The sequence below is a fragment of the Engraulis encrasicolus genome, chromosome 1 (assembly GCF_034702125.1).
Source record: "Engraulis encrasicolus isolate BLACKSEA-1 chromosome 1, IST_EnEncr_1.0, whole genome shotgun sequence".
Taxonomy (NCBI): Eukaryota; Metazoa; Chordata; class Actinopteri; order Clupeiformes; family Engraulidae; genus Engraulis; species Engraulis encrasicolus.
Genome location: NC_085857.1, coordinates 8576846 through 8600058, shown reverse-complemented (window position 1 = coordinate 8600058; position 23213 = coordinate 8576846). Strand labels below are relative to the sequence as shown.

Here is a 23213-nt window from a genome sequence, read left to right as displayed (position 1 = left end):
ATATTACGTACCCAACAACAAACACTAGTGTGCACGGCACTGTATTTCATCATTCAAACATTACCTTGGCTTCATGCACATCTTGCTTCACTCCATCTGGATACCACTGCACCCGTACGAAGCCTCTTCCCAGAGGCCGCGTCCGAGAGTCCGCAGCCCCGTTCTCTGTATCCGAATTGCCGCCACCTATTCCTCCACCGCCGCCGCCCTCTTTGCCTCCGCCATCGCCGGCTACGTCCGCATCTATGTCCGAGTCTGAATCGAAATCGTCCTCGCCATGTATCATTACCACAAGGCCAAATCGGACCGACCTGACACTGGGTTTAGATGGATGCCGCGCCGACACTAGGTCGTGGGTAAAAAGGAGTCGTTGAGAGCCTCCCGCTGAAGGAGAGAGAGCCATGGAAGGCGGCTCGGATCCGGGGCTAGCTACCGGGGAGAGGGCTGGAGTCGGGGATAGGGATGCTGCGTCTGTAGCCTCCGATGCTACGGGTTCCGCCATCGCTGCAGTAGTGAGGGACTGATGCGAAAGAGCGAAACGGGTGGTAGAGGAGGGATAATGAGCAGAAACCTGTAACCAGGAACCCGCACGTGTTTTGCGTCGGCACGTAACGCGGCACGTCGACACAGACGAAAAGGGAGTGGACTAGACTGTAGACTCACAACGCAGCCAGCGAGATAATTAAGCGTCAATCAACATCTAATTGACCACCACTTGTTTGTTAGCCTTTATATGGGCTACTTAAAATGTAACTATTTTGGTTAAAATAAAAAAAATTTTTTTTTAATTGTTTCTTTACGAATCCCCGAGAAAAATATGCAAAAAGAATGGTGGCAGCCCCTAATTAGGCCAACAGCAACGGCCTGTATGAATTACAAGGCATTTGCACATGTGGGCTACGACAAGACAAAGATCCTAGAACTAGGCCTATTCACCCAACGCAAGCAGGCTTTTTCAGAGCACATGGCCATTTCCACCTTTTGATAGGTAATGCAATCGTTTGGCCGCAAGGTGTCAGTATCTGAACAGTCATTGCTCTACTAGTTCATTTAGTGGCGCGGTGGAGGAGCGCCGTCGGTCAAAGAGGGCGCATCCTGACGCACAGGTTCCTCTCTTCCTCTCGTCTTCACTTCACTTCAACCAACTGATTTCTCACCCCACTGCCCTATCACCTCTCGTGACCGACAGCGACTTCACTGACTTTCACTTCTTCAGACTTCTGGTGTTACTTTATATGGTGTTGTTTGGACCTTCGCCAACATGGGCACATCACCTGTGCCAATTTGTATGTCCATGGAATCTGTATAACATTGTTAAAAACACTACACAGTAAACAGAATGGGGCCTGGGGATTGATGGGGAGCCGTTTGATCTTTCACTTTCTAAGGGTCTAAAAATGTTTCATATTTGGCCGTTCTGAACCATTTTGATTTATTATTTCTCAAAGTAAGAACACACTTTCTAAGCTCATAATGGTTCTGCCTGTTTATGACTCCTCGTGTGATTTACACTTTGTTTACATAAACAAACAGTGCATTGGCCAGCACGCCCTTTGGCGAGGTCGCGCGCGTGACCAAGTGCGCAAAAGCGCCTCCAGTATAAATGCGCACGGCTGACTTCTCCGAGGCGCAATAGGGCATCGATCAGACGCAAGGAGGACAGAAGTTGGACAGAAACTAGGAATCATACCAGGTCAAAAAAGGCTATATAAGAACTTTATTTTCTACATTAAATCAAGCATTCGGGATGTCGGTTGTGAGTGCCCTGCCTTTCCTGAAGGATATCCACATGCATCGGGCACCGATGTCTCCCGGGCGCCAGCGCCGCCACACGCTGCCTGCCAGCGAGTTTCGCTGCCTCAGCCCGGAGGACGCAATCAGTGTTTTTGAGATCGAGAGAGAGGGTAAGTAACCTGGAACACTTTCTAGGTGTTTTTTATTAGAATGAACGGTTACGGCCACAGTCTGTCTTGTAACTTGGCTTATTCAAATAAACAAATGTTGGTGTTTTAAGTGTTTAATTCGTTACTACCACATGCCGGCTAGTGTATTTTAAGCAAAGGAGTACCTTAAGTATGAACAACAATAGAAGGCATGTATGGCATGGAAGTTGTAACTAACAACATCCAACTTGTTTTGTCCAGCTTTCCTCTCCGTGTCAGGTGAATGTCCGTTGCACTTGGACGAGGTGCGTCATTTTCTGACGCTGTGTCCGGAGCTGTCTTTGGGCTGGTTCGAGGAGGGGCGACTGGTGGCCTTTATCATCGGGTCTCTGTGGGATCAGGAGCGACTAAGCACGGTAAGAAACACCTCTCTCACACACACACACTGCATTTCTCCGTTTCACCCCAGCAGAAATGGTCGGCAGCAAATCACATTAGCCTAAGATATACAAGTATAGCTACATTATGTGAAAGTTACACATTCAGTGAAGTAGGCATTTTTACACTGTTGTGAATTGAACACCTTTGCGAGTTTTGCAAAATGGAAACGTGCGCACCATAGTTTTCAAGGTCTCAACTGAAGAGGACGCATGCTCGACTTTTGTTCTTCTATCTATGTCACAGTGTTCTTATATTCTCTCAATGGTTGTATCATTAAAACAGGATGCACTGACTCTCCACAAACCCCATGGCTCCATCGTGCACATCCACGTGTTGGCGGTCCATCGCACTTTCCGGCAGCAAGGGAAGGGCTCCATCCTCCTCTGGCGCTACCTGCAGTATCTGCGCTGCTTGCCCTACGTGCGACGCGCTGTACTGATGTGCGAGGATTTCCTGGTGCCTTTCTACCAAAAGTCCGGCTTCAAGCCCCTGGGTCGCTGCGAGATCACCGTGGGACCGCTCACCTTCATCGAGATGCAGTGTCCAGTGCGCGGCCATGCCTTCATGCGGCGCAACAGCGGCTGCTGAGCTGACTCTATAGCGCGCGACTTTATAGCGCGCGCGGTGATGTTTGGTGTCGTCGCTTTGCTTAGTTGTTCTTTTCTGTGATATTATGAGGCATTAAGGGGAAATATTACCCCCTGCGAAGTGGTTTGGATCATTCGTCGACTGCTTGCAAATGTTGGACTAAATGTGTATATGTTGCGCGCCATGCGTCACCGTGAACGACCAGCAAAACGGTGCCCAAAATACCCGGAATCACTAGACAATATAGAGACCTGAAAATGTGTTATTTTTTTCTAATTACGTGTTGAGTTTCAGTTTGACAAAACTGTTTTTTGTTTTCCTTTAAAGATTATTATTTTTATATTTTTTATGATGGTAACTAATTTATACTTTGTTTGCACTTTTTATGCTGGATATTTTTTAAAGCAATTTCTTAATCTATCGACAAAGAATGTTTCTTTATATTTACTTGTATGTATCTCAGTTTGGCAAGGTTTGACCATTTCAGAAATTCAGTCGGTTTATGTTGTCTCCTTACCATCACTTATTGTATTCAACAGGTAATGAGGACTATTATACGGTGTTTGCAATGGTCATTGTCTGTTAGTTGTGTGGCTGCATTGGTGTGCATTTCTCCAATACAAGCATTAAAATATTCGTAGCATCAACTTGACCCCTTTTGATTGTGGGCTCTTGTTACCCAAGATACCATTAGAGCTTGAAAGTAACCTTTTAAAAAAATAAAATAAAAAATAAAATAGGTCTATCATGACAAACAGGTGCTCCATTGTACTACACATTATTTGTTTACACTTAAATTCTGTATTGACCATGCAGCCAAGTCCAACATAACATTGTTTATATCAGTGTGTACACATTTCAAAATAATTTCACCACCAGTTTCATGGAACTGTATTGTATTTGGAGATCCTGGTTTCCAGTAGGCATATAGCAGATATCAGACTCCCTATAATTTGTCTGCATGATAGTTTTTTGGTCAGCGGCTGGTGCGACCACAAAACCCGAACCTCCAACTGGCTGTCTGTCTTCAGCGCATGTGAGGGGGTTTTATCCATTAAGGAGAGTGGCGAGCCGGGTGAGCTCCATTAATGAGCTTCTATGAATGTGAGTTTAACATTTACTGCTAGGCATGGATGGACTGGTAATCTGGCATAGAGGACATTTCCCGGTGGGCTGACATTCCTCAAGGGATGATGCTGTAAGTTTTTTTTAAATTATTTTTTCCTGACCTACAATTGATGCGTCCTGGGAGCTTTTGTGGTAGTGGCAGTACTGTAGCACACACCAGTTTGGCATAGTCTCTTGACCACTCTGTTATTCACAGCCAGAATTAATGATAAAAACGTCCTGTTAAGTGTACAACTGTCCATAAAACCTTTGGGATATGAAGGGGGGTTGGTGACTTCTCTGCATTTCACACTAGACATACCGCCTACCCTAAGACATCTAGACTTGCTATATTTTTTCCCAAGACAAACTTCTGTCGAAAGCAAAATAAAATGTTTTTCAACTATGCATGCTCCTTTTGTCTGATTCCTGGTGTGTCCGATTAAAATGGAGGTGTTTCAACTGGGGATGACCATGTGACAACACCTCGGAATGCTCCGAGCAATCACAAGTAGGCCTACTTTGAAACCATTTGTAAATGCAGGGTTGCGGTGTTGACAATGAGGTCTTGGAGATGGTCTTGGAGATGTTTACATTGGTTTACTGACTGCCTAACACATTACAGAGTAATATAGCTCTATAATCTAGTGTAGATCAGTCCGCCAAGTGTAATATAGTCTCATAACAAACATACCACAACAAGAGCATGGCTGGAATGCTTACTCATTTGGTGCCACAGAATGCTCGTTTTTGTGTGTGTGTGTGTGTGTGTGTGTGTGTGTGTGTGTGTGTGTGTGTGTGTGTGTGTGTGTGTGTGTGTGTGTGTGTGTGTGTGTGTGTGTGTGTGTGTGTGTGTGTGTGTGTGTGTGTTTTTTAACAAAGCGTAAGATTGAATTTAGGACGCACACCGAGTTTCAACTAGATGTGAACAGATTTGTTTTGACACATCATCTCCAGCTAACATGATCCCATTTTAATTAGAGATACACAGGATCCAAGATCCGGTTCCGGATCCGGCAGGATAATAAGGTTTTTTCACAGGATCCGGATCCGGCAGGATCTTAAGCAGTGGATCCGGTATCCGGCAGTTAGCTAAAAATCAGGATCTGGTGCATCTCTAGCCTAGGTTTTTCAGTCAGTCTTTCACAACCCCAATTGCTGCATGGAGTGAAAGAACTTTGGAAGCGGCCGTAGCAGGCAGTGTGGCAGTAAGCCAATGAGTCGAAAAAATAGTTTGAGCCAACGTAATAAAGAGGGCCCACGTGTGCGAGTAGGCTATGTGTTTCAACCCTTTCGTAGGATCCTGTATCCAGTTCCGGATTCGGCAGGATCTTAATTAGTGGATGCGGTATCCGGCAGGATCCTAAAAATCAGGATCCGGTGCATCTCTAATTTTAATCCAACGCATCAGTTTTAGAGCAAACCTTAGCGTTAAACTTGTGACTTTTTCACACGCCTCAGCTGGCAGGTGCATAGGAGATGGGTCACCCATGGGTCACTAATCAGACAATTCGAAAAAAAAAAGAATCCTGCACACAGACAAATTAGCCATTTTCTTTAATACACAAACTTTCTGTCTTAGAAGCTCTAGGATCAAAGCGTTGCGTATTAAAGAAAACAGTCAAATGGTCAATGTGCTAGAGTTTTTTTCAAAGAGCAAACCACACCACCATAGATACACCGTATACAGGGTGTCCCAAAATGTATGCAATATTTAAACAATTGTTAAGTAGGTGTTCATTAAGATTCGTGTAATTTTCCAAAGGGTGGCAGAATATACAGACATCTCCTTATTCTCAAATGGATGCATTAAGGTGCTGTTTCCACGTAGCAGGATATTTTTTTAGCAGGGTATTTTTTTTCTCCTGTTGAGGTGTAAACGCAACATGTGAATAAAAATAAATCCTCCATTGTAACGGATGCATTTCAGCCCCCTAAACAGGATATATTTTTCTCCTGTTTTTTATACCGGGATTTTAAATATCTGCTACGTGGAAACGGAAGGCCAAAACCAATGCAAAACCAATGCAACCAGGAGAGAAAAATATCCACATATAAAAATATCCAGCTACGTGGAAACAGTACCTAAGTCAGTCATGGGTGAGCGGTTAGGGCGTCAGACTTGCATCCCTGAGGTTGCCGGTTCGACTCCCGACCCGCCAGGTTGGTGGGGGGAGTAATCAACCAGTGCTCTCCCCCATCCTCCTCCATGACTGAGGTACCCTGAGCATGGTACCGTCCCACCGCACTGCTCCCCATGGGGCGCCACTGAGGGCTGCCCCCTTGCACGGGTGAGGCATAAAATGCAATTTCGTTGTGTGCAGTGTGCAGTGTTCACTTGTGTGCTGTGGAGTGCTGTGTCACAATGACAATGGGAGTTGGAGTTTCCCAATGGGCTTTCACTTCACTTTCACTTGTTTAAGTCTACTGTACGCTACAAGACCTGCAGCAGTCACTGAAAGTGAATCCACAAAGATAGTTGTGTGTGATTGGCGTTTGGCAACAGTGGACCAGACTGGATGTGCGTTTGAAAACAGCTATTTACAGTTGTAGACAGTTGTTAACAGTTGTTAACAAAACCATATAGAGGTGATATCTGTAAATTCTATTCGCCTCTACACTTTGAAAAAAAGTGTATTACTATACGTAGGGGTGAATTCAGGTAAATTGGGCCACTTTTGGCCATTGGCTTATATGCAACAAAAAGTGGCCCAATTTACCTGAATTCACTATGTGTCTATGCTCAGGGCAATACTAGTTGTCTAGCAGCATGTAGTGGGTTGCAGTGTGGCTGACTGAGAGTGGAGATTACACCTCTAAGAGTCAGGGTTGCCAGATGAGGCTGATGATTTCCAGCCCAAAAAATGCTCAAAACCCACCTGGAAGCACTAAATCCCGCCCAATTCTATTGATTTCTATGGCACAAATTTGGTGGGTTTTTCTGCTAAATGCCATTTTTACCCGCACACGACCATCCTAAGCAGCCCAATTGGGCGGGAAACAGCCCAATCTGGCAACACTGCCAAGAGTGAGGATTGCAATGGAGACAATCCCCTCCAATCCACCTCCTCAACCCGTCTGTGCAGGTGCAGCTCACAGAAACACAGCACGAGACATCACCAACCAACGCTCCTTACACTTCAATATGAATGTATGTAGATTTATTTCAACAAAATAAACATTTTTTTTAATATGACACATATCATGTAAAACACAACAAACATATTTCAATACATCAGTACGGTACATCATTTTTTACAGTTTCCCTTTTATTTATTTAAATAATTGATATCTATTTGGTCCCGTCCCATCTGTACAGGTTGTTATTAGTATTAATAGAAATGAAGGCATTCACAATAAAATGTAGTCAAACATAGACCAAGATATTTTTTGCTTAAAAAAAAAAAAGGCACACTGCATCCTTAAAATCAACGGCCTATATATTGAGGTGAAGGTATCTCACAAAAACAAGTCAATGCCTGGAACTTGGCAAGGGGAAAAAAACAACACTGCAACGTTTCACTCTCACTGAATTTTCCTGATTGGAGGGGATAAATAACGACTCGTATTTTTAAATGTCGATTCTTTAACATTCTGAGTCATCCCTTAAGTACGATTCCCGGATGAAATACATAAAAACAAGCAGGAGGAGGGAGGTGGGAGGTGGGGTTGGTGGTGATTACACAAATCCACCACACCGAGAGTTCTCAAATTAGGCCATAATCCATTTTCACAGTCATCCTTTCACAGTGGATAAAGCAGACGAGACGCTCACTCACCAACCGAGGCGAAGATCGGTTCTAATCCCAGCACCGCACAACGGGAACCAAAGCTGGCACTGGGCAGTTATATCTACGGCGAAGATCGGTCCTAATCCCAGCACGGGCAGCACAACGGGAAACAAGGCTGGCTGGTCACTGGACAACTATATGGCTGATTTGTTTTGTCCTGCCCAGAACAACCCAGGGGGTGGCCGCATGTGCCACATGGCGCTTGAGTGTGTGCCTCGTGTTTTGAGTGCGAGTCTGAACGTGTGTCTATTACATGTGTACTATACGTGTGGAAAAAACAAAGATAGAAGAAGAGACAGGCAGGCAGAGAGACCGATAGAAGGAGACAAAGAGACAGGCAGACAGACAGACAGACAGACAGGGGCACAGAGCGACACATCAATACAGATAGAGAGGCACGGTGCTGTGGACAACGGCCAACCTCAAAGGCACAGTTCATGCAGGGCAGCCGTGGCCTAGTGGTTAGAGAGTTGGTCTTTCAATCTAGGGATTGCAGGTTGGAATCCCCCCTGACCTCTCCCTACATCTCTGCCCATGGCTGAAGTGCCCTTGAGCAAGGCACCTAACCCCACATTGCTCCAGGGACTGTTACCAATACCTTGAAAAATAATAGTTGTAAGTCACTTTGAATAAATGAAAGCGTCAGCAAAGTGTAATGTAATGTAATGTAAAAAAAAAAAAAGCATTCAGTCAGCACTTCCTGTACATTACAGGAGTTTGACCAGCTTGGCATCTCTTTAAACAACTGAAAGAACGTCCCGTTCAAGTCGACAGTATGCACTCTACAGAAAAGGCGAATGAAATGTGCGATTGGACAAAACACAAGAGATATGTCCCCTTTGATATGGAAATGTGGTGGGCGATTACAGTCTGAGAAAAAAAAGAGCAGTATCAATTACTTACACTCCACTGTGGAAGTACCTGAGACAACAGAAATGACCTCAGGAAGGCGTTGTTGAAATCACTTATCATATCATATAAAAAACAGTCAGTGCACTTGATGAATTTTATCTGTAAAAAAATATACCACATTGTTCATGGCATTAAATTAATTGACACAAATCGGTGAGAGAGAAATGGTGACTGTAGAATTCGGTCATCAGGCTGTGTGAGTGGATATGCCAAATGAAGATGTTTTAAACATTCTGTGTGAGTCCGATTGCTTGGTACCTGTATATCCTGAATCAGTTATGGCTTATACGGAGAGTAAGGCCTCAGAGCTGCTCTACTACGGAGCCCTTGCTTGAAAAAAAAAAAACAAATTCAAGATTTTCTTTCACGTTACAAAACTGAAATGTGCGTAAATGGTGAGTGGTCCAATACCCTTTCCTGTCCCAATGAGTTCTGGTCAAACTACCCCCCCCCCCCCAATCCTTTCCTGATCCTCCTGTTCTCTTTCCTCTGTGTTGTCCTCCTTCATGGAGAATACTATTAGGTTTCCCGGTAACGCTTTACTTTACGGTACAGTTACCATATGTAATTACGGAGTACTTTCTGGGTAACAACAGGGTAACAGAGAGAAGTTACATAGTATCTAAAGGGTAAAAAGGGGGTAATTACAAAGTAAATACCATTAATTGGGTAACAACAGGGTAACAGAGAGAAGTTTGATGATTAGATGGTTAGAAAATACACAGTAGTTTCTAGTAATTATTGAGATATGTGTATTATATAGTATTTACTTTGTAATTACCCCCTTTTCACCTGTTAGATACCATGTAACTTCTCTCTGTTACCCTGTTGTTACCCCGAAAGTACACAGCAATTACTGTACCGTAAAGTAAAGCGTTACCGGTTTCCCTGCTGTCAATCAGCACATTCCGGTAGAACGTTTTGAGATATTTCCTCCCATGCAACATCTAAACTGCAAGTGAGGGAACCCAAGGACCTGTGAAATGTGTTTTTTGTAAGATGTTGGATGAAAAATTCCATCATCAATGAAGTAAAATCCTTGTGTCACAAGAACAGGGGGCCACATGAAAGGAGGAAGTGGCTTGGGACCACAAGAGAGGACGGGAGGAAGTGGCTTGACTTGTACACAGCGGCCATGTTTACATGATGTTTTTAGCTCCAAATTAATCATTCAGAATAAAATAGCTCGTCAAGTTTACGTTGCACTTTCATTTCCTTCTGAATCGTTAAGTGTTTACATAATGTTTTCAAAGCGGAATTAAGTTTTATGCAGAATTAAATTGAGTTAATTCTGAATTAAATACTATCTCATGTAAACGAGCCCAGTGTCTTCATCAAGTGTTGCGGGTGTACGGAACGGAATATGCAAGTTTTCTTTTCCCCATGCAGGTGACTTGATGAAAAGAATGGTCGTCGCACACTCGGAACTTCATGCCGTTACATTTAATAAGACCAACGTTTCGGCTTACGCCTTCATCAGGGTCTTATTAAATGTAACTGCATGAAGTTCCGAGTGCGCGACGACCATTCTTTTCATCAAGTTGAACCCAATTGTCCGCCGTGCGCACCTCACACGGTGTGCGTTTACTGAATCCCGAAGACAAGCCGATGCAGGTAACTACCATCTCTCGGTCGAGAGTGTATGGAAGTCAGAAGAGGCAGACCGAGTTCTCCAGACATGAAGTGGTGCATTTGCCCCCTCCCTCGTTAACATCCCACCCTCCCTCAGGCCTTTCAAATATCCATGTGGTTTGTGGAGGGAGGGATTGGAGATGTGGGCACTCGCCCATCTCTGTCTCTCTCTCCCATCCATGTACCGTGTGGTTCATGTCCTCCTCGCACCTTGATTCACCTCTTTCTTGCTCTCTGCATCAGTCAATGAAACAACACATGGTCAATGTCATACCACTCAAAGAACTTAAAAGTCTCTTAAAGTCTCCTCCCTCTGCATCAATGTGGCAAATGGTCAATGTCATAGTACCTGATACATCCATCCTTGGCTCTTTCTCTCTCTCTGCATGCATCAGTGCACGATATGATCGATGTCCTATTACTTGATGCATCCTTCTCTCGCTCTGTTTCTCTCTCCGTCTCTGTCTCTCTCTGCATGCATTAGTGCACCATGTGGTCGATGTCTCTCTGTCTCTGTCTATGCGTCGTGCATAGATCAGTGCACTACATGGTCGATGTCCCCTTCTCCATCTCCTTTTCTCTCTTTGCGTCGTGCATCATCAGTGCACCACGTGGTCGATGTCGTAGCGCTCGCAGAACTTGCTGGTGAAGGGCAGGCAGGTGAGGTGCTCCAGCCAGGTCCAGTTGATGGGGTAGATGTAGAACCAGACGATGAGCGAGGAGAAGAGGCCGGCGTAGGCCAGCAGCGAGACGATGATGAGCGCCCGCTTGCGGTACTTGTCGAAGGCGTTGAAGGTGACGTAGGGCAGGAAGGCGAAGGAGAGCAGCAGGCCGCTCAGGAAGCCGAAGATGTGGGCGATGTTGTCGATCCAGGGCAGCAGGCCGCAGAAGAACAGGAACAGCACGATGCCCAGGAGCTTCAGGAAGGCCTTCCACGGCGTGGCCAGGATCTGCCAACACTGGAACAGCTCCACGAACAGGCACGCCAGCAGGCCGAACTGCGAGCCCGCCGGACCCACCTGCAGAAACACAAGAGTATAGTCAATATAACATCACAGCTCCACGAAGAGGCACGCCAGCAGGCCGAACTGGGAACCCGCCGGACCCACCTGCAGAAACACAAGAGTATAGTCAATATAGCATCACAGCTCCACGAACAGGCTGAGGCACGCCAGCAGGCCGAACTGTGAGCCCGCCGGACCCATCTGCAGAAATTATACAGGAGTTCAAATGGGTTCGGGTTAAGCTCCTTGAACAGGCACGCCAGCAGGCCGAACTGGGAGCCCGCCGGGCCCACCTGCAGAAACAGGAGTTGAAATGGGTTTGTGGCAATGGAATTAAATAGTTCTAGCACGACAGCTCCACAAACAGGAGAACGTGGAGCTGACCTGACTCTCCTGCAGAAAAGAGTTTAAATGGGTTTGGGGTCAATGGCGACGTTTACACGATGTTTCTAATTACGAATTAATAATTCAAAATGAAATAGTTCCATCGAGATAACATTGAACTTTCATTTCAATCCGAATTGTGATGTGTTTACATGATGTTTACAAAGCGGAATCGAGTTCATTCTGAATTAAATGTCTCAGGTAAACAAGGCCATTGGCGTGTTTTTAGCAGCAGATGTCAGGTGGTGGCGGCCAAATTGGATTTTGTCCGTTTTAGGCATTTCGGTACATTTTTGAGCCTGGTATACAGTTTTACAGGGTTGACTCCCTGAGGAAGGCTAGACGGCCGAAACATGTTGGAGTTTTTTAAAGGTTAATTGTAACCAAGCCATGGAATAAAGGCTTTTTACTTTTGAAGAGAGTGCCTTGGTATTTTTTCCTTTTTCAACGTCTAATTTTGCCCATCCAAAGAGCACCTCAAAGAGCACCTTTTTTGAGTCCAGGAAGCGCTCTTACAAAAACGACTTTTTCTGGTATACAGTAGATTTGGATTCAGCACCCTTCAATCAGTTCTAGACCAAAAAAAAAACAATTACCACAATTTGCCTCCAGGACCATAAATAAGCACCTTTTCAGAAATCCTGCCTAGACTATATTGCATTGTTTGAAAGGTGACGGCATATAACGCACAGCTCCCCACAGCCACAGAAAATAATTGTGAATGAACAGTATGCACTTTATGAATGAATCATCCATCCACACACCACAACCTGTGACTATTCTTTGTAAACGACAAAACTCCCAATCATGCTGTTAGTTGACTCAACAGACAAACGTGAGCGTTAAAAGCTTACGTCCTCAATTCCTTCAGACGTCACCGCTAATAGCTCACTAATGGCAGAGCGCAAAGCCACAGCTGTCATTATGGCAATACAATACAGCACAAAACAAAACACAGTCAGTCAGGGTCAAAAAAGAGAATGGCAGGTGCTGGGTGCGATGGGTGAATGTGCTGCATCTCTGACACCTTAGTGGTTGGACGGTAGGGTTCAAATGAGTGCAGGGTTGTTATTCTAATGATAAAGGGTAGCCAGGTCAGCAATACCCGCCAATTATCTCTGTGTATGAAAAATGTTCAGCATGAAGAAAAAAAAAACATTAATAGCCATTCAGAAATTGTGAAGCATTAAAAAAATAATAGCCATTTAAAAATTGTTGAGCATTAAAAAATATTAGCCGTTCAAAAATTGTTGAAGGTAGAAACACAGGAGAGCTGGCAGTTAAAAACAGCAATTAAAAACAACACAGAACAATGAGGCACACAGCATGTGTACTGTAATTGCTAATATCCGAAGGCATCCGGTCACTCATACAGCAGATGTTATTGTTGATGTCAATGATGGGGTTAGTCCAATTGCTGTCCAGGCACGTGGGGGCTTTTTCTTTTCTTTCACTCACTTTTCTGCCACGTTTCTCCCCATAAGAGAATTTATTGATAGGGCTGTGTCTTAAATGTTAAAGCATAACTGTATGTTTGTAGGTATTCACACTTACACTTATTTATAACCTGAGTTGTAAAACCTTAAAATGTAATTCTATGTCTGTATCAGGGCTTGACATTGGTATCTGCCAGTCGGCAAAATGCTGGTAAAACTTGGCTGTGGCTAGTAACAATTGCAGTCTCACTAGCCACTTTGACGGGTAACTTATTCTTTCATGTGACAATTCACGGTAGTTGCAACATATTATTTGTAGTTAAATGCAAGAATATTCTTAAGAGAAAAAAAAACCTGACAAAAAAACTCTGAAGGGGGGGAGCCCCTAGAACCACAAAATGCCCCTTGGTCTGTGGGAAACGTGGTTTGAAATTCCCAGCTGCCAAAAAAATTGCTGTGTCAAAATGCATTTCACAGAGAGAGAGAGTGAGTGAGGAAAAGAGAGAGGATGAAAGAGAGAGAGAGAGGAAAACAGAGAGGATGAAAGAGAGAGTGAGGAAAAGAGAGAGTGGGGAAAAGAGAGAGAGTGAGGAAAACAGAGAGGAAGACAGAGAGGAGGGCAAGGGAACAGGTGTGCCACTGTGGACCACATGCCGATTCCTCACCCCTGGCCACACCTCCTCAACTAAGGGTCAACTGTGCCGCCAACACGCCAAATAAAGATGGCCGCCGACGTCACTAGTAACACTTGCAGCATGACACTGACTCGCATCACGTTTCCCTTCCCCAGACGAGGAGACTAATGAGATTGCACACTACCCTCCTCCACTTGAGCTTGTGGCCTCACCCCACCTCCTGGCCTCGCCTCCATGGAGAAAACAATAAAGTTTCCCCGCTGTCAGGCTAGCCACAACTTTTGGGGGACAGTTTTTCATTCATCATCCCAATTGCAAATGAAAAAATGACATTAGCATTGTGCTTTTGCAAGATATTGAATTCATTTTCTGTCGTCAGTGACATCATGATGAGGTCACAAGCAGGCAAGTGAGCAAGGGAGGACGGAAGTCCGCAGATTGGAATGCACCCACAGACTGACTCCTCTGCAGACGTTGACTTTGACTCAGTCTCCTCTGCATCAGACTACGAGGCCCTGTCCAAGAGGGGAAGACCCCACACCAAGAAAACCGTAGCTGCGAAGCGCCAGAACCGAGGACACATCGTCAAGGAGCTGGTTGACAAACGAAGAAGTAGAAGCATTGAAAGTTTCTGTATATTATAGTATCGTATGAGCCTGAGATTGTGCACCCTGCTGTTTGAGGGAGGCCTTTGACAGATGTGCAAGAAAAACTTGGGAGACCCTGTACAGATACGGTGAGGACGGACGGCTTCCAGTGCTACTACTGTGCCGTATGCTGCTGGGCCAATGAGGTCGTGCTGTGAAGTGATACCAGCCGCCTACCAGGGCTTGACACTGGCACCTGCCAACCGGCCAAATGCTGGTAAAACTTGGCTGTGGCTAGTAATACTTTCAGTGTCACTAGCCAATTTGGCTGGCAGCTTACTTCTTGATATGACATATGCATCATAGTACCTATATTCTGTTGTTTGCCCCTTGTATATCTACTGTTTGTATTTAAGGTCAAGAGAAAAACTCTAACTCAGTTGCTACCAGGGCTCCGAACCGGTTCAAGGAACGAAAACGAAAACCGAAAACGAACGAAATTTTATGGAATTTTACAAGGAACGGAAACGGAAACGAAAACGAAATGGTCTTCAAGTGTTCCGGAACAAAAACGTTATTCTGAAATCCACAAACCGGTTAATAACGTTTTTTTTTCCGTTCTCTATATTTCATACAAGTGCACGACTTTGTTTGAGGAGTAACCATGGCGACAGTCTTTTAGTTCGGCTACTGTATGAGGGGAAACATGCATACAGCAACAGCATTTTGTCTCTGACTGTACTTGTCTATTTTATAATAATAATAATAATTAAAAAAAAAAAAAAAAAAAACAGCATTTTGCTTCACCTGAGCTCTTGCCGCCGATTGATAAAATATTGAGGAGCAGCCAATCAGGGTGCGACTGCGCATTGTATGGAGAAACTTCCTGGGTAAATTTTAGGATATGCTTCTCCTCAGAGATTTTGATAGGAAACTAGAACTAAACTGTCTCTGTTCTCCTGGCTTTCTCGTAGTGATTGGAAGTTGGCTCTATTAAACCCGACCTAAAGTTGTTGACCACCAATATCAAATAAGTTTTTGTAAGAGAAATGACACTTTACCCGCGCTGTTCTTCAGTCTCATTCACGGACAGTCTACAGAGTTTTATATTGACACCATGGAGAGAGCAAAATAGAACATGTCTTGAGATCGGTGTTGGGATTCCTACAGGACCACAGTCTATGATTTGCAAAGGAATTGGATAGGCGATTTGATGAACCTAATTCGCAGAGTGCTCTCGAGAGGCAACTGGTGGGTAAGTCATGTTTAGCTTACTACTTGTAATGGCACCGCCGAGTGCCTCGATGTTCAATGCGGTTATGGCAAATTATGTTGTAAAGTTACTGAAGTGCTTTTGTTGTGCGCAGCGTATCCCACTGTCGGTTGTAGAGAAGAGAGGTGAGAGCTGGTGTTTTATGTGCTGTAATCAAGGACGTCTTATTTATCTGTTGTTGTGGTCAATGCGGGATAAAGTCATTCGTGGCAGATGGACAGAAGCTAGCTGACGTTAGCTGGCCCGCTCAATGTTTCGATGCGCAATATTTCCTGGCTGTCATCACGAACAGTAGGTCGCGTGTGACAACAAGCAGGGACTAGAGAAAGACAGCGCATTTGTTGTTGTTTAAGTTATTATTCTCTTCTGTTGTGCAGAGGGCTGGGCTGATGGGATGGACTACGTGGAAACTCTTACTATTTTGTGACGGTTGTCTGTTAGGCTACAAAAGGTCTCCGGTTTTGTGGTGATGGACTTGCACTGGGATGGTTGGTTGCCGATATCTGAGAGCATATCCGAGGTTTCAGACTATGCAACCTGTCCCTTCTTTAGAACTAGTGACCCCTTGCATCGTGCACATCTCAAAACAGTTTGGGATTTTTTTTGTGGCGCAAACTGTGTCCCTTTTACTTACACGTTTCACTTGCTGCAAACCTCATCGATGGCCTATTAAATAGCTAGGCAAGAACTGATATCCATGCCTATCGACACCTCTTATTATGCTGACGTTTACCTGCGCTATTCCAGAGATTTTTTAGGAACTCTCTCTGGCTATTCTGTATTGTGCCTCCCTAATCAACATCCACCCACCGCTACTGGGCTGGCATAGGCTACTTTTGATAAGAATTATAGGCATCCGGTTAAATCTGCCAGGATGGATAGCCCATCTGAGTGTTTTTGGGTGTGTTATTATTTTTGAGAATAGCTGTGTAAATCAAGGGGAAATAATGAGTACGTCTATTCTAAGATAAAGTCCACGAAAATAGACTTAATATGGCCGTTAAACACTGCAGGAACGTTAAGAACGAACGTTATTTTTCGTTCCGAACCGGTTAAGGAACGATATTTTTGTGGGGGAACAATTGCAGGAACGAAAACGTTAAACTGAAACTTGCCTGAACCGTTCGGAACGGAACGTTTGAAAAATAATTTCGTTTTCAAGCCCTGGTTGCTACACATTCATCTTGCTTTAGCACCTCGGTTAGACGTACACCATCATGATAAAGAATGAAAAAAACAATATAAAATCTGTGGCTAGTGGAATACCTGAATGGCTAGGGACTAGGGAAAAACAACTAGCCACAGAGGCCGGAGGGTGAAAAAGTTAATGTCAAGGCCTGCCGCCTACATGTTCAAGCTGATGGAGAACAGTGGGGTGCTACGTCTGCGGCCGACAGAAACAAACGAGTGCAGCTGGTTTAAAATTCAAAATGCAGGTGTCATTAATGTCACTTCAGCCACTTATACAGTCTTTTCTATTTTAATCCTCTTGAATGACTTAATGAAAACAGTAACTTGCGATTTTCTAAACAATTGTATGTATAGACTCAATTTTTTAAAAAAAATCTATGCAACTAGTGCAAAGACCTCACACCACGTTCGTTTGGCCTGGGAGTGAAAAGTGAAAGCCGGGGGCTGGCTGGCTGGGAGGTTATGGGCCGACTGTTGCTGCTGCTGCGCGTGAGCAGACTTTGAACTTCTCAGGAGCGGCTTAAGCTGAGAAGCTGGCAAGGCAAGGAGAGGAGAGCGGGAATTGAGCTGGGGATTCCCTGACATAATAGGCTACGTGCCTTTCCTCTAACCTCCTCTGAGAGCTTAAAACGAAAAACAGAATTCATACCTTCCATACTCTAGTGCACTAGTGACCCTTATGACACATATGACCCGGTTATAATCTTCATCAACATGTATAATCTGTGCGTACATGTTGATGAAGGGAGCATTATTAGGTAACATTACCGTTGTGAGTCATTCAAGACAATCAAAATACAAAAGCGACATTGATGAAACTACCATATGAGATACTTATGATACAAAAAACTCTATATATATCTGCAAAAATCCCTCAGTACTATAAGGCCACTATTATCACTATTATCAGCAGGATTCAGTGTCACAGCCCTGATATTGTCTTTTTTGCCTCTAATGAACTGACTTTTCAACGGAATGTTATAGAACCAAAAGAGAGCGCTTTGCTACTGAACTGCAAAGCAGCTGTGTGTGTGTGTGTGTGTGTGTGTGTTCACATGCATACACACTTCCAGTAAGGTACTGATTACAAGTAAACGAATAAAAAAATATCCACATATGTGTAAACACGACATGTGCATGTTTTGAAATCTCAAACAGTTTATGTGTAAACTAGAGGCCAAAAGCAATGCGTTTTTAAAAGTATCCATATAACGTGTAAACAGCTCCTAAGATCTCTAGCCTTGCTTGCCATTTCACTTCGGGTACCGTCTTTAATCTGGTTGTAAGGAGAAGCGTCACTGTCACGCACCTCATGGCGTGCCATCTGCTCTCAGCCGACCTCTCCCTCCCTCCCTAACCGCCCGCCTGCACGGGCGAAAACGTGCCACTCGCTCGTCATGCGGCATGTGTTGACGAGATCACCTCACCTCACAACGTCACAGGTCACACACCGAGCATGACAGCAGTAAGGTTCAGATTAGCTGGCCACCGGGGGTTGCCAGATTGGGGCGTTTCCCTGCCTGTTTACGGTGGCCATCTGCAGATAAAAAACTATTGGGCGAGTTATTCTGTAGATTTTTTTTAACCATAAAAATGAATGGATTTAAGGGGCGCTGTGCTAAGCCCCCCACATTTGGGAGTCCGGACGGGGTTATTTCCCAATCCTCCCCCATCTCTCTCTCTCACACTCACTTCCTATCAGCATTTCATTACTATCCTGTCAATAAAGGCATAAAAAGCCCCTAAAAATATTTAAAAATGAATGGATTTAGATGGAATTGGGCAGGATTCAGTGTCGCAAGCCCCATTTAGAGCATATATTGAACCGGAATCAGTCATATCTGGCAACCCTGCTAGCCACTTGTGGATTTAAAAACTGCCCAGATTTAGGATTTAGGCATTCAACCTGCTCTAAAAACCCCAAATGTTTGGGCAAAGTTGAGGAATCTTGTCTTTGTATAACTACATGTAACCCTCACAAATTGTTTACACAGTCCAGCAAATTATGATTTAGGCATTTAACCTGCTCTAAAAACCCCAAATGTTTGGGCACAGTTGACGAATCTTGGCTTTGCGTATTACCCGCACACAAATTGTTTACACAGTCCAGCAAATCCCTTTATTTAACCATTTGTTATTGTCGTCAAGGCAGCTATAGGCCCCTCAGGCCTGCACAATAGAGGCCCCCTACTGTTAGGGCTAATGGGATAAGCTAAAAGAAGAAAGGAAATCCGCACAGTTACTGCTCACCATATTGTTATGATCACCTATACACCTGACGAAGACCGCCTGAGGTCGAAACGTTGTGTTCAATAAATGGTGAGCAGTAACAGTGTGCGGATTTTCTTTCTTCTTTTATGCACGGTTGTTTGATCCAGCACCTGTTTTACTGGATGTGCGCGCATAACCTACACTACTAATGGGATAAGCTAGTGCTAAGCTAGCTTTATGGGAAACACGACGCTAAGTGGCTTGACCATCACTTCACTTGTTGTTGCAATGCAGAGTGAGTGTTTTTGTTGTCTGCTATTTTAAGTCACGAGAAAGCCAGTAAGGTTTATTTATTTATGATGCCTTATGTCGGTGGTGACCACAAAGTGACGCAAGCCAGCGCCCACCCGACCGTGTCAGAGTGACGTGACGCATCGTGACACACATCCCCCCCAGTGAGGCAAACACTATGGAGCTGGAGAAGTACTGAGCAGTGTACCGGGATTAAAATTACACAGCACAGGAAATATGTCACACGTACTGTAGCCTGCATGTTTTCACATTATTGCATGCAAACATGGCGGATAGACATTCTGTTCACATAGTTATATATGCTGACAGTATTGTACACGCAAAGCCAATGAGCAAGTGAGATCAGCTGTGTTACGGGCACAGAAACATGAAACAAATCTCTTTTCACTTTTTAAAGCTGGAATCTCCACCTGTGCCTATACAAGTTACAGCATATGGCCATAACGTTCCATAACATTCACATTGGATTATACACAGCTTGTACTGTGCTGTAAATACTGTAAGCAAAAATTTAAAAATATAAATAACGGAATTAACAATAGGTGGTNAGTTGTTAAAGGTGTATCGTGTAATATTTTTTGTAGTGTATTTCCAGATTTCATGCTGCCCATTCACAAATGTTACCTTTTTCATGAATACTTACCACCACCACCAAATTCTAAGTATTCATTATGATTGGGCAAATGGCACTTCTAATACATCCAGAAATAGACATTTTCAGCAGCAAAACTTACTGTACTTTGGCTAAACTAGTGATTATTGGTTTATTATTTAGTAAATATTCATGAAAAGATCAAATTTGGCAACATGCAGCACAGTTCCAATAAGCAGCATAGTTGCAGTACCCATTCTGGCCACATCTTACACAGTGCACCTTTAACTCATTGAGTGCCAGCCATTTTCAAATTCAGACCGGGGGGTTGCCAGGCTTTTTTCAACATTTGAGTGTTTTTTCAAGAGCCATACAAAAATTAGTTCTTTGTTCATGTGAACAACAAACATACCAGATCAACGTATTAGGCCCCACCCCCATAAAAAAACGCAAATTACTTGATATCAAGTCTTTGCCACTGTGCCATACATTCTGAAAAGACGCGTTTTCAAGTCCATGGCACTGAAAGAGCTACACATAATCTAGATGAAGCTTCATTACAACTGTGACCACCACAAGCAATATCCACCTCTAGTCTTCTACATCTACAGCCCATTACCTGAAGCCGTCTTCGCACCCCAAGGAGTTGACTTTTGAATCGCCTACTGCCAACGTAGGATTTTCAGCTGTTAATGCAAACTTCTTCTCAATGAAAATTTACTCCAGGTGAAGTGGTTTTGGCCTCCAACAAAAAAATGTGTGAAGAATGAAGATATTACCATCCATTAATAGTCAGCACATCTGCAGTTTCTATAGTTTCTGTAGTCAGGTGGTCCTGTTTGGTTAAACTCATTTACTGATAAACTGAATACTTGGTATTCAACAGACAAAAAGATGGGTGTACTGTACCAACAACATACACCACCAGCCAACACCAACACAGGTAAACAAAGGGCACCGACAGTGAAACCTGACAGCGAACGTGAGCGACCAGCACATCTGTTAGGTGCCGTTTAGACAACAGTCCAGGCCAGTGTTGCCAGATTGGGCGGGTGCCCGCCCAATTGGGCTACTTTGGATGAGCGTCTGCGGGTAAAAATCGGAAAAAATTGGCCATTTTGGGCCCATAGAAGTCAATGTAATTCATTGAATTTGGGCGGAATTTAGCGCATTCTGGCGGTTTTTGAGAAGCTTTTGGGCGGGATTTGGTCAGACACATCTGGCAACACTGAGTCCAGCCCCTTAGCGGGTCACCGCGTCCGGCCAGGGGGAACCAGTGCCAGCTGGGTAAGCTCCTTTTTCCCTCAGCACATTGTTTTGTCTGGGATCCATCTCTTCACGTGCGTGTGCTGCTCTATTCATTAACAATAGTCATAGTTGGCTCTCAACCACATCTACTTACTGTGAAAAGATTCACTGCATTTATACATGTTATTATGAAAATATAACCATTTGAATATAGACCACAGTTGTATAATCACTTTATTTGTTTCATGTTAGTTTTCTTAATCTTCTACTATTCCTATATTATGTTCTCATTTTATTCTTATAGTCTGGCTGGGGAAGTCCCCATATAGTGACATGTTCTTGTATGTAAGCTTTTCTGTAATGGGCCACGGGACCCTCAATATTGGAGACATGTGCATCTAATTTGTGTGGTCACAAGGCTGCTGAACAACGAAATATGAAATTGCATACGTTGGACAACAAGACAATGGACTGCGTCTGGCCATGAGGGACCCCACGTGCACAGAAGAAGCACACACCATGGACTGTGGGGTTGGGAGATGTTTAAATAGGATTGATTTTTGTATCTACTTCAGGACTTATTGAGTGGAAAACTTCATGTCTCCACGCAATAACTACTCCGGCCGCTAAACAATAAAATCTGCTCACAGATTTTAAATGCTACCTAAAAGTTTCTTGTGTGGGCTTTCTTTCAGTTAGGTCAACTTTGATAAGGTGATATAGTAATTTTATTCACACTTACTTACTGCTTTCCCACACAAAAAGATGCCAGACGACTTCTGTACACATGCGGACACATGCAGAGCCAAAACCCGTGCAGGAGCACATGTCTGGCTCAAAGGGGAGCTAGGTAACTGCAACCCCTTGTGGTTTCCTAAAAGAACGACACCATCGGAAAGGAGATTCAGGAAATTCTGCCGGTCATAATATTGGACATCTAGCCAGGTTTTCTGCACGTGGGTTTTTCTGCCCACAAACAACCGATGCACTTTAGATAATTAAGGAATCAGCTGTCTCGTGAAGGTGATTAATTAACTCGGAAAAAACATATTAATATATATATTTAAAAGCATGTGTGCTGTTAAAAGTGTACATAGGTTTTTCATTTACAAATATTAGTGTTGTGAGGAGGAGCAAGATGCCACAGTAAGTAGCCAACCATGTGAGCTCATTTTTTGACCAACAGCCGTTTCCAACAATCAGAGGTTGAACAGTGTACAGCAAGGGATTGTTTACAAACGGTAAACCCATGTATTTCAACTGCAGTTGGTAGGATGTACACACAGCCCTATGGCCATGCACACCCACTCGATGTCTCGTCACTTCCTGTGGTGTGTCCAGATTTAGCCAGGGGATGTTTCATCACCCTCTCCTCTCCTCTCCGGCCTGAGATAGTAGTGACATCACTCAGGTATTACCCACACCCCCCAAAGAGGATTGGGGCCTTAACTTTCCATCAACACATCAAGCATGCGATGAATGGGACGTGGAATTAGCTTGAGATGAACAACATTGGTAGTACACGGAGACGGCCGGATTAAGATGGCCTGGGGCCCCACAGCTACAGTGTGTTAATCTGGCCCTGCAAACATAGTGGTTTTCAACATAGAGGTTTTACAGACAAAAAAAGAGACGAGTTGGAGGATGACCCCACGATAGTCTTCCCAACAGCACCCTGTGCTGCTTAAGATAGCACAATCATACCACATAACTGACACCAGTATTAAAATCTTGGTTTTATAAAAAGGGACATAGCCATAGTCCAAAATAGTGCCTTTGCCATTTTAACTAGGGTGACTTCCTCTTTGGCAATGAGTTATGTCCATTCCTGTCCAACTGAAGTTTGTCAGTGACCCAATAACCCTGAAGCACTATGGCATTCATTTACATTGTAGTTCACAAATAGATTCCAATTCGCTCTAGATTTTTTTACAATTCTTTTCTAACTCTTTTCTAAAGAGTTTTTTTTTATCATACAACAAAACA

General features: G+C 43.9%; 3 protein-coding genes across 5 annotated transcripts in view; 1 reads left to right on the top strand and 2 right to left on the bottom strand.

Moving 5' to 3' along the window:
- Nucleotides 1–572, bottom strand: part of ube2o (ubiquitin-conjugating enzyme E2O) — a 69111-nt gene extending 68539 nt beyond the window's left edge. The window contains exon 1 of the mRNA XM_063196589.1: nucleotides 65–572. Coding sequence (XP_063052659.1) covers nucleotides 65–502 — 438 coding nt within the window. The 5' untranslated portion in view covers nucleotides 503–572. The remainder of the gene's footprint in view (nucleotides 1–64) is intronic.
- A 1088-nt stretch (nucleotides 573–1660) lies between these two features.
- Nucleotides 1661–4392, top strand: aanat1 (arylalkylamine N-acetyltransferase 1). The gene is made up of 3 exons (XM_063195161.1): nucleotides 1661–1904; nucleotides 2145–2299; nucleotides 2607–4392. Exons 1-3 carry the CDS (start codon nucleotides 1748–1750, stop codon nucleotides 2910–2912), a joined length of 618 nt encoding a protein of 205 aa, XP_063051231.1. The 5' UTR covers nucleotides 1661–1747; the 3' UTR covers nucleotides 2913–4392.
- Nucleotides 4393–7165: 2773 nt separating this feature from the next.
- The window catches only part of LOC134447042 (inactive rhomboid protein 2-like), a 92092-nt gene continuing 76044 nt past the window's right edge, over nucleotides 7166–23213 (bottom strand). For 2 of the 3 annotated variants that reach the window (XM_063196330.1, XM_063196341.1), the window contains one exon: nucleotides 7166–11373. In XM_063196330.1, coding sequence (XP_063052400.1) covers nucleotides 10954–11373 — 420 coding nt within the window. In that variant the 3' untranslated portion in view covers nucleotides 7166–10953. The remainder of the gene's footprint in view (nucleotides 11374–23213) is intronic. The other variant, XR_010034565.1, reaches the window with a different exon arrangement.

Bases quoted from the DNA above. Each gene is read 5' to 3' on its own strand.
- aanat1 (XM_063195161.1), top strand. From the start codon at position 1,748: ATGTCGGTTGTGAGTGCCCTGCCTTTCCTGAAGGATATCCACATGCAT. The intron at 1,905-2,144 runs GTAAGTAACCTG...TGTTTTGTCCAG, and splicing joins TTTTGAGATCGAGAGAGAGG to CTTTCCTCTCCGTGTCAGGT. The intron at 2,300-2,606 runs GTAAGAAACACC...TCATTAAAACAG, and splicing joins ATCAGGAGCGACTAAGCACG to GATGCACTGACTCTCCACAA.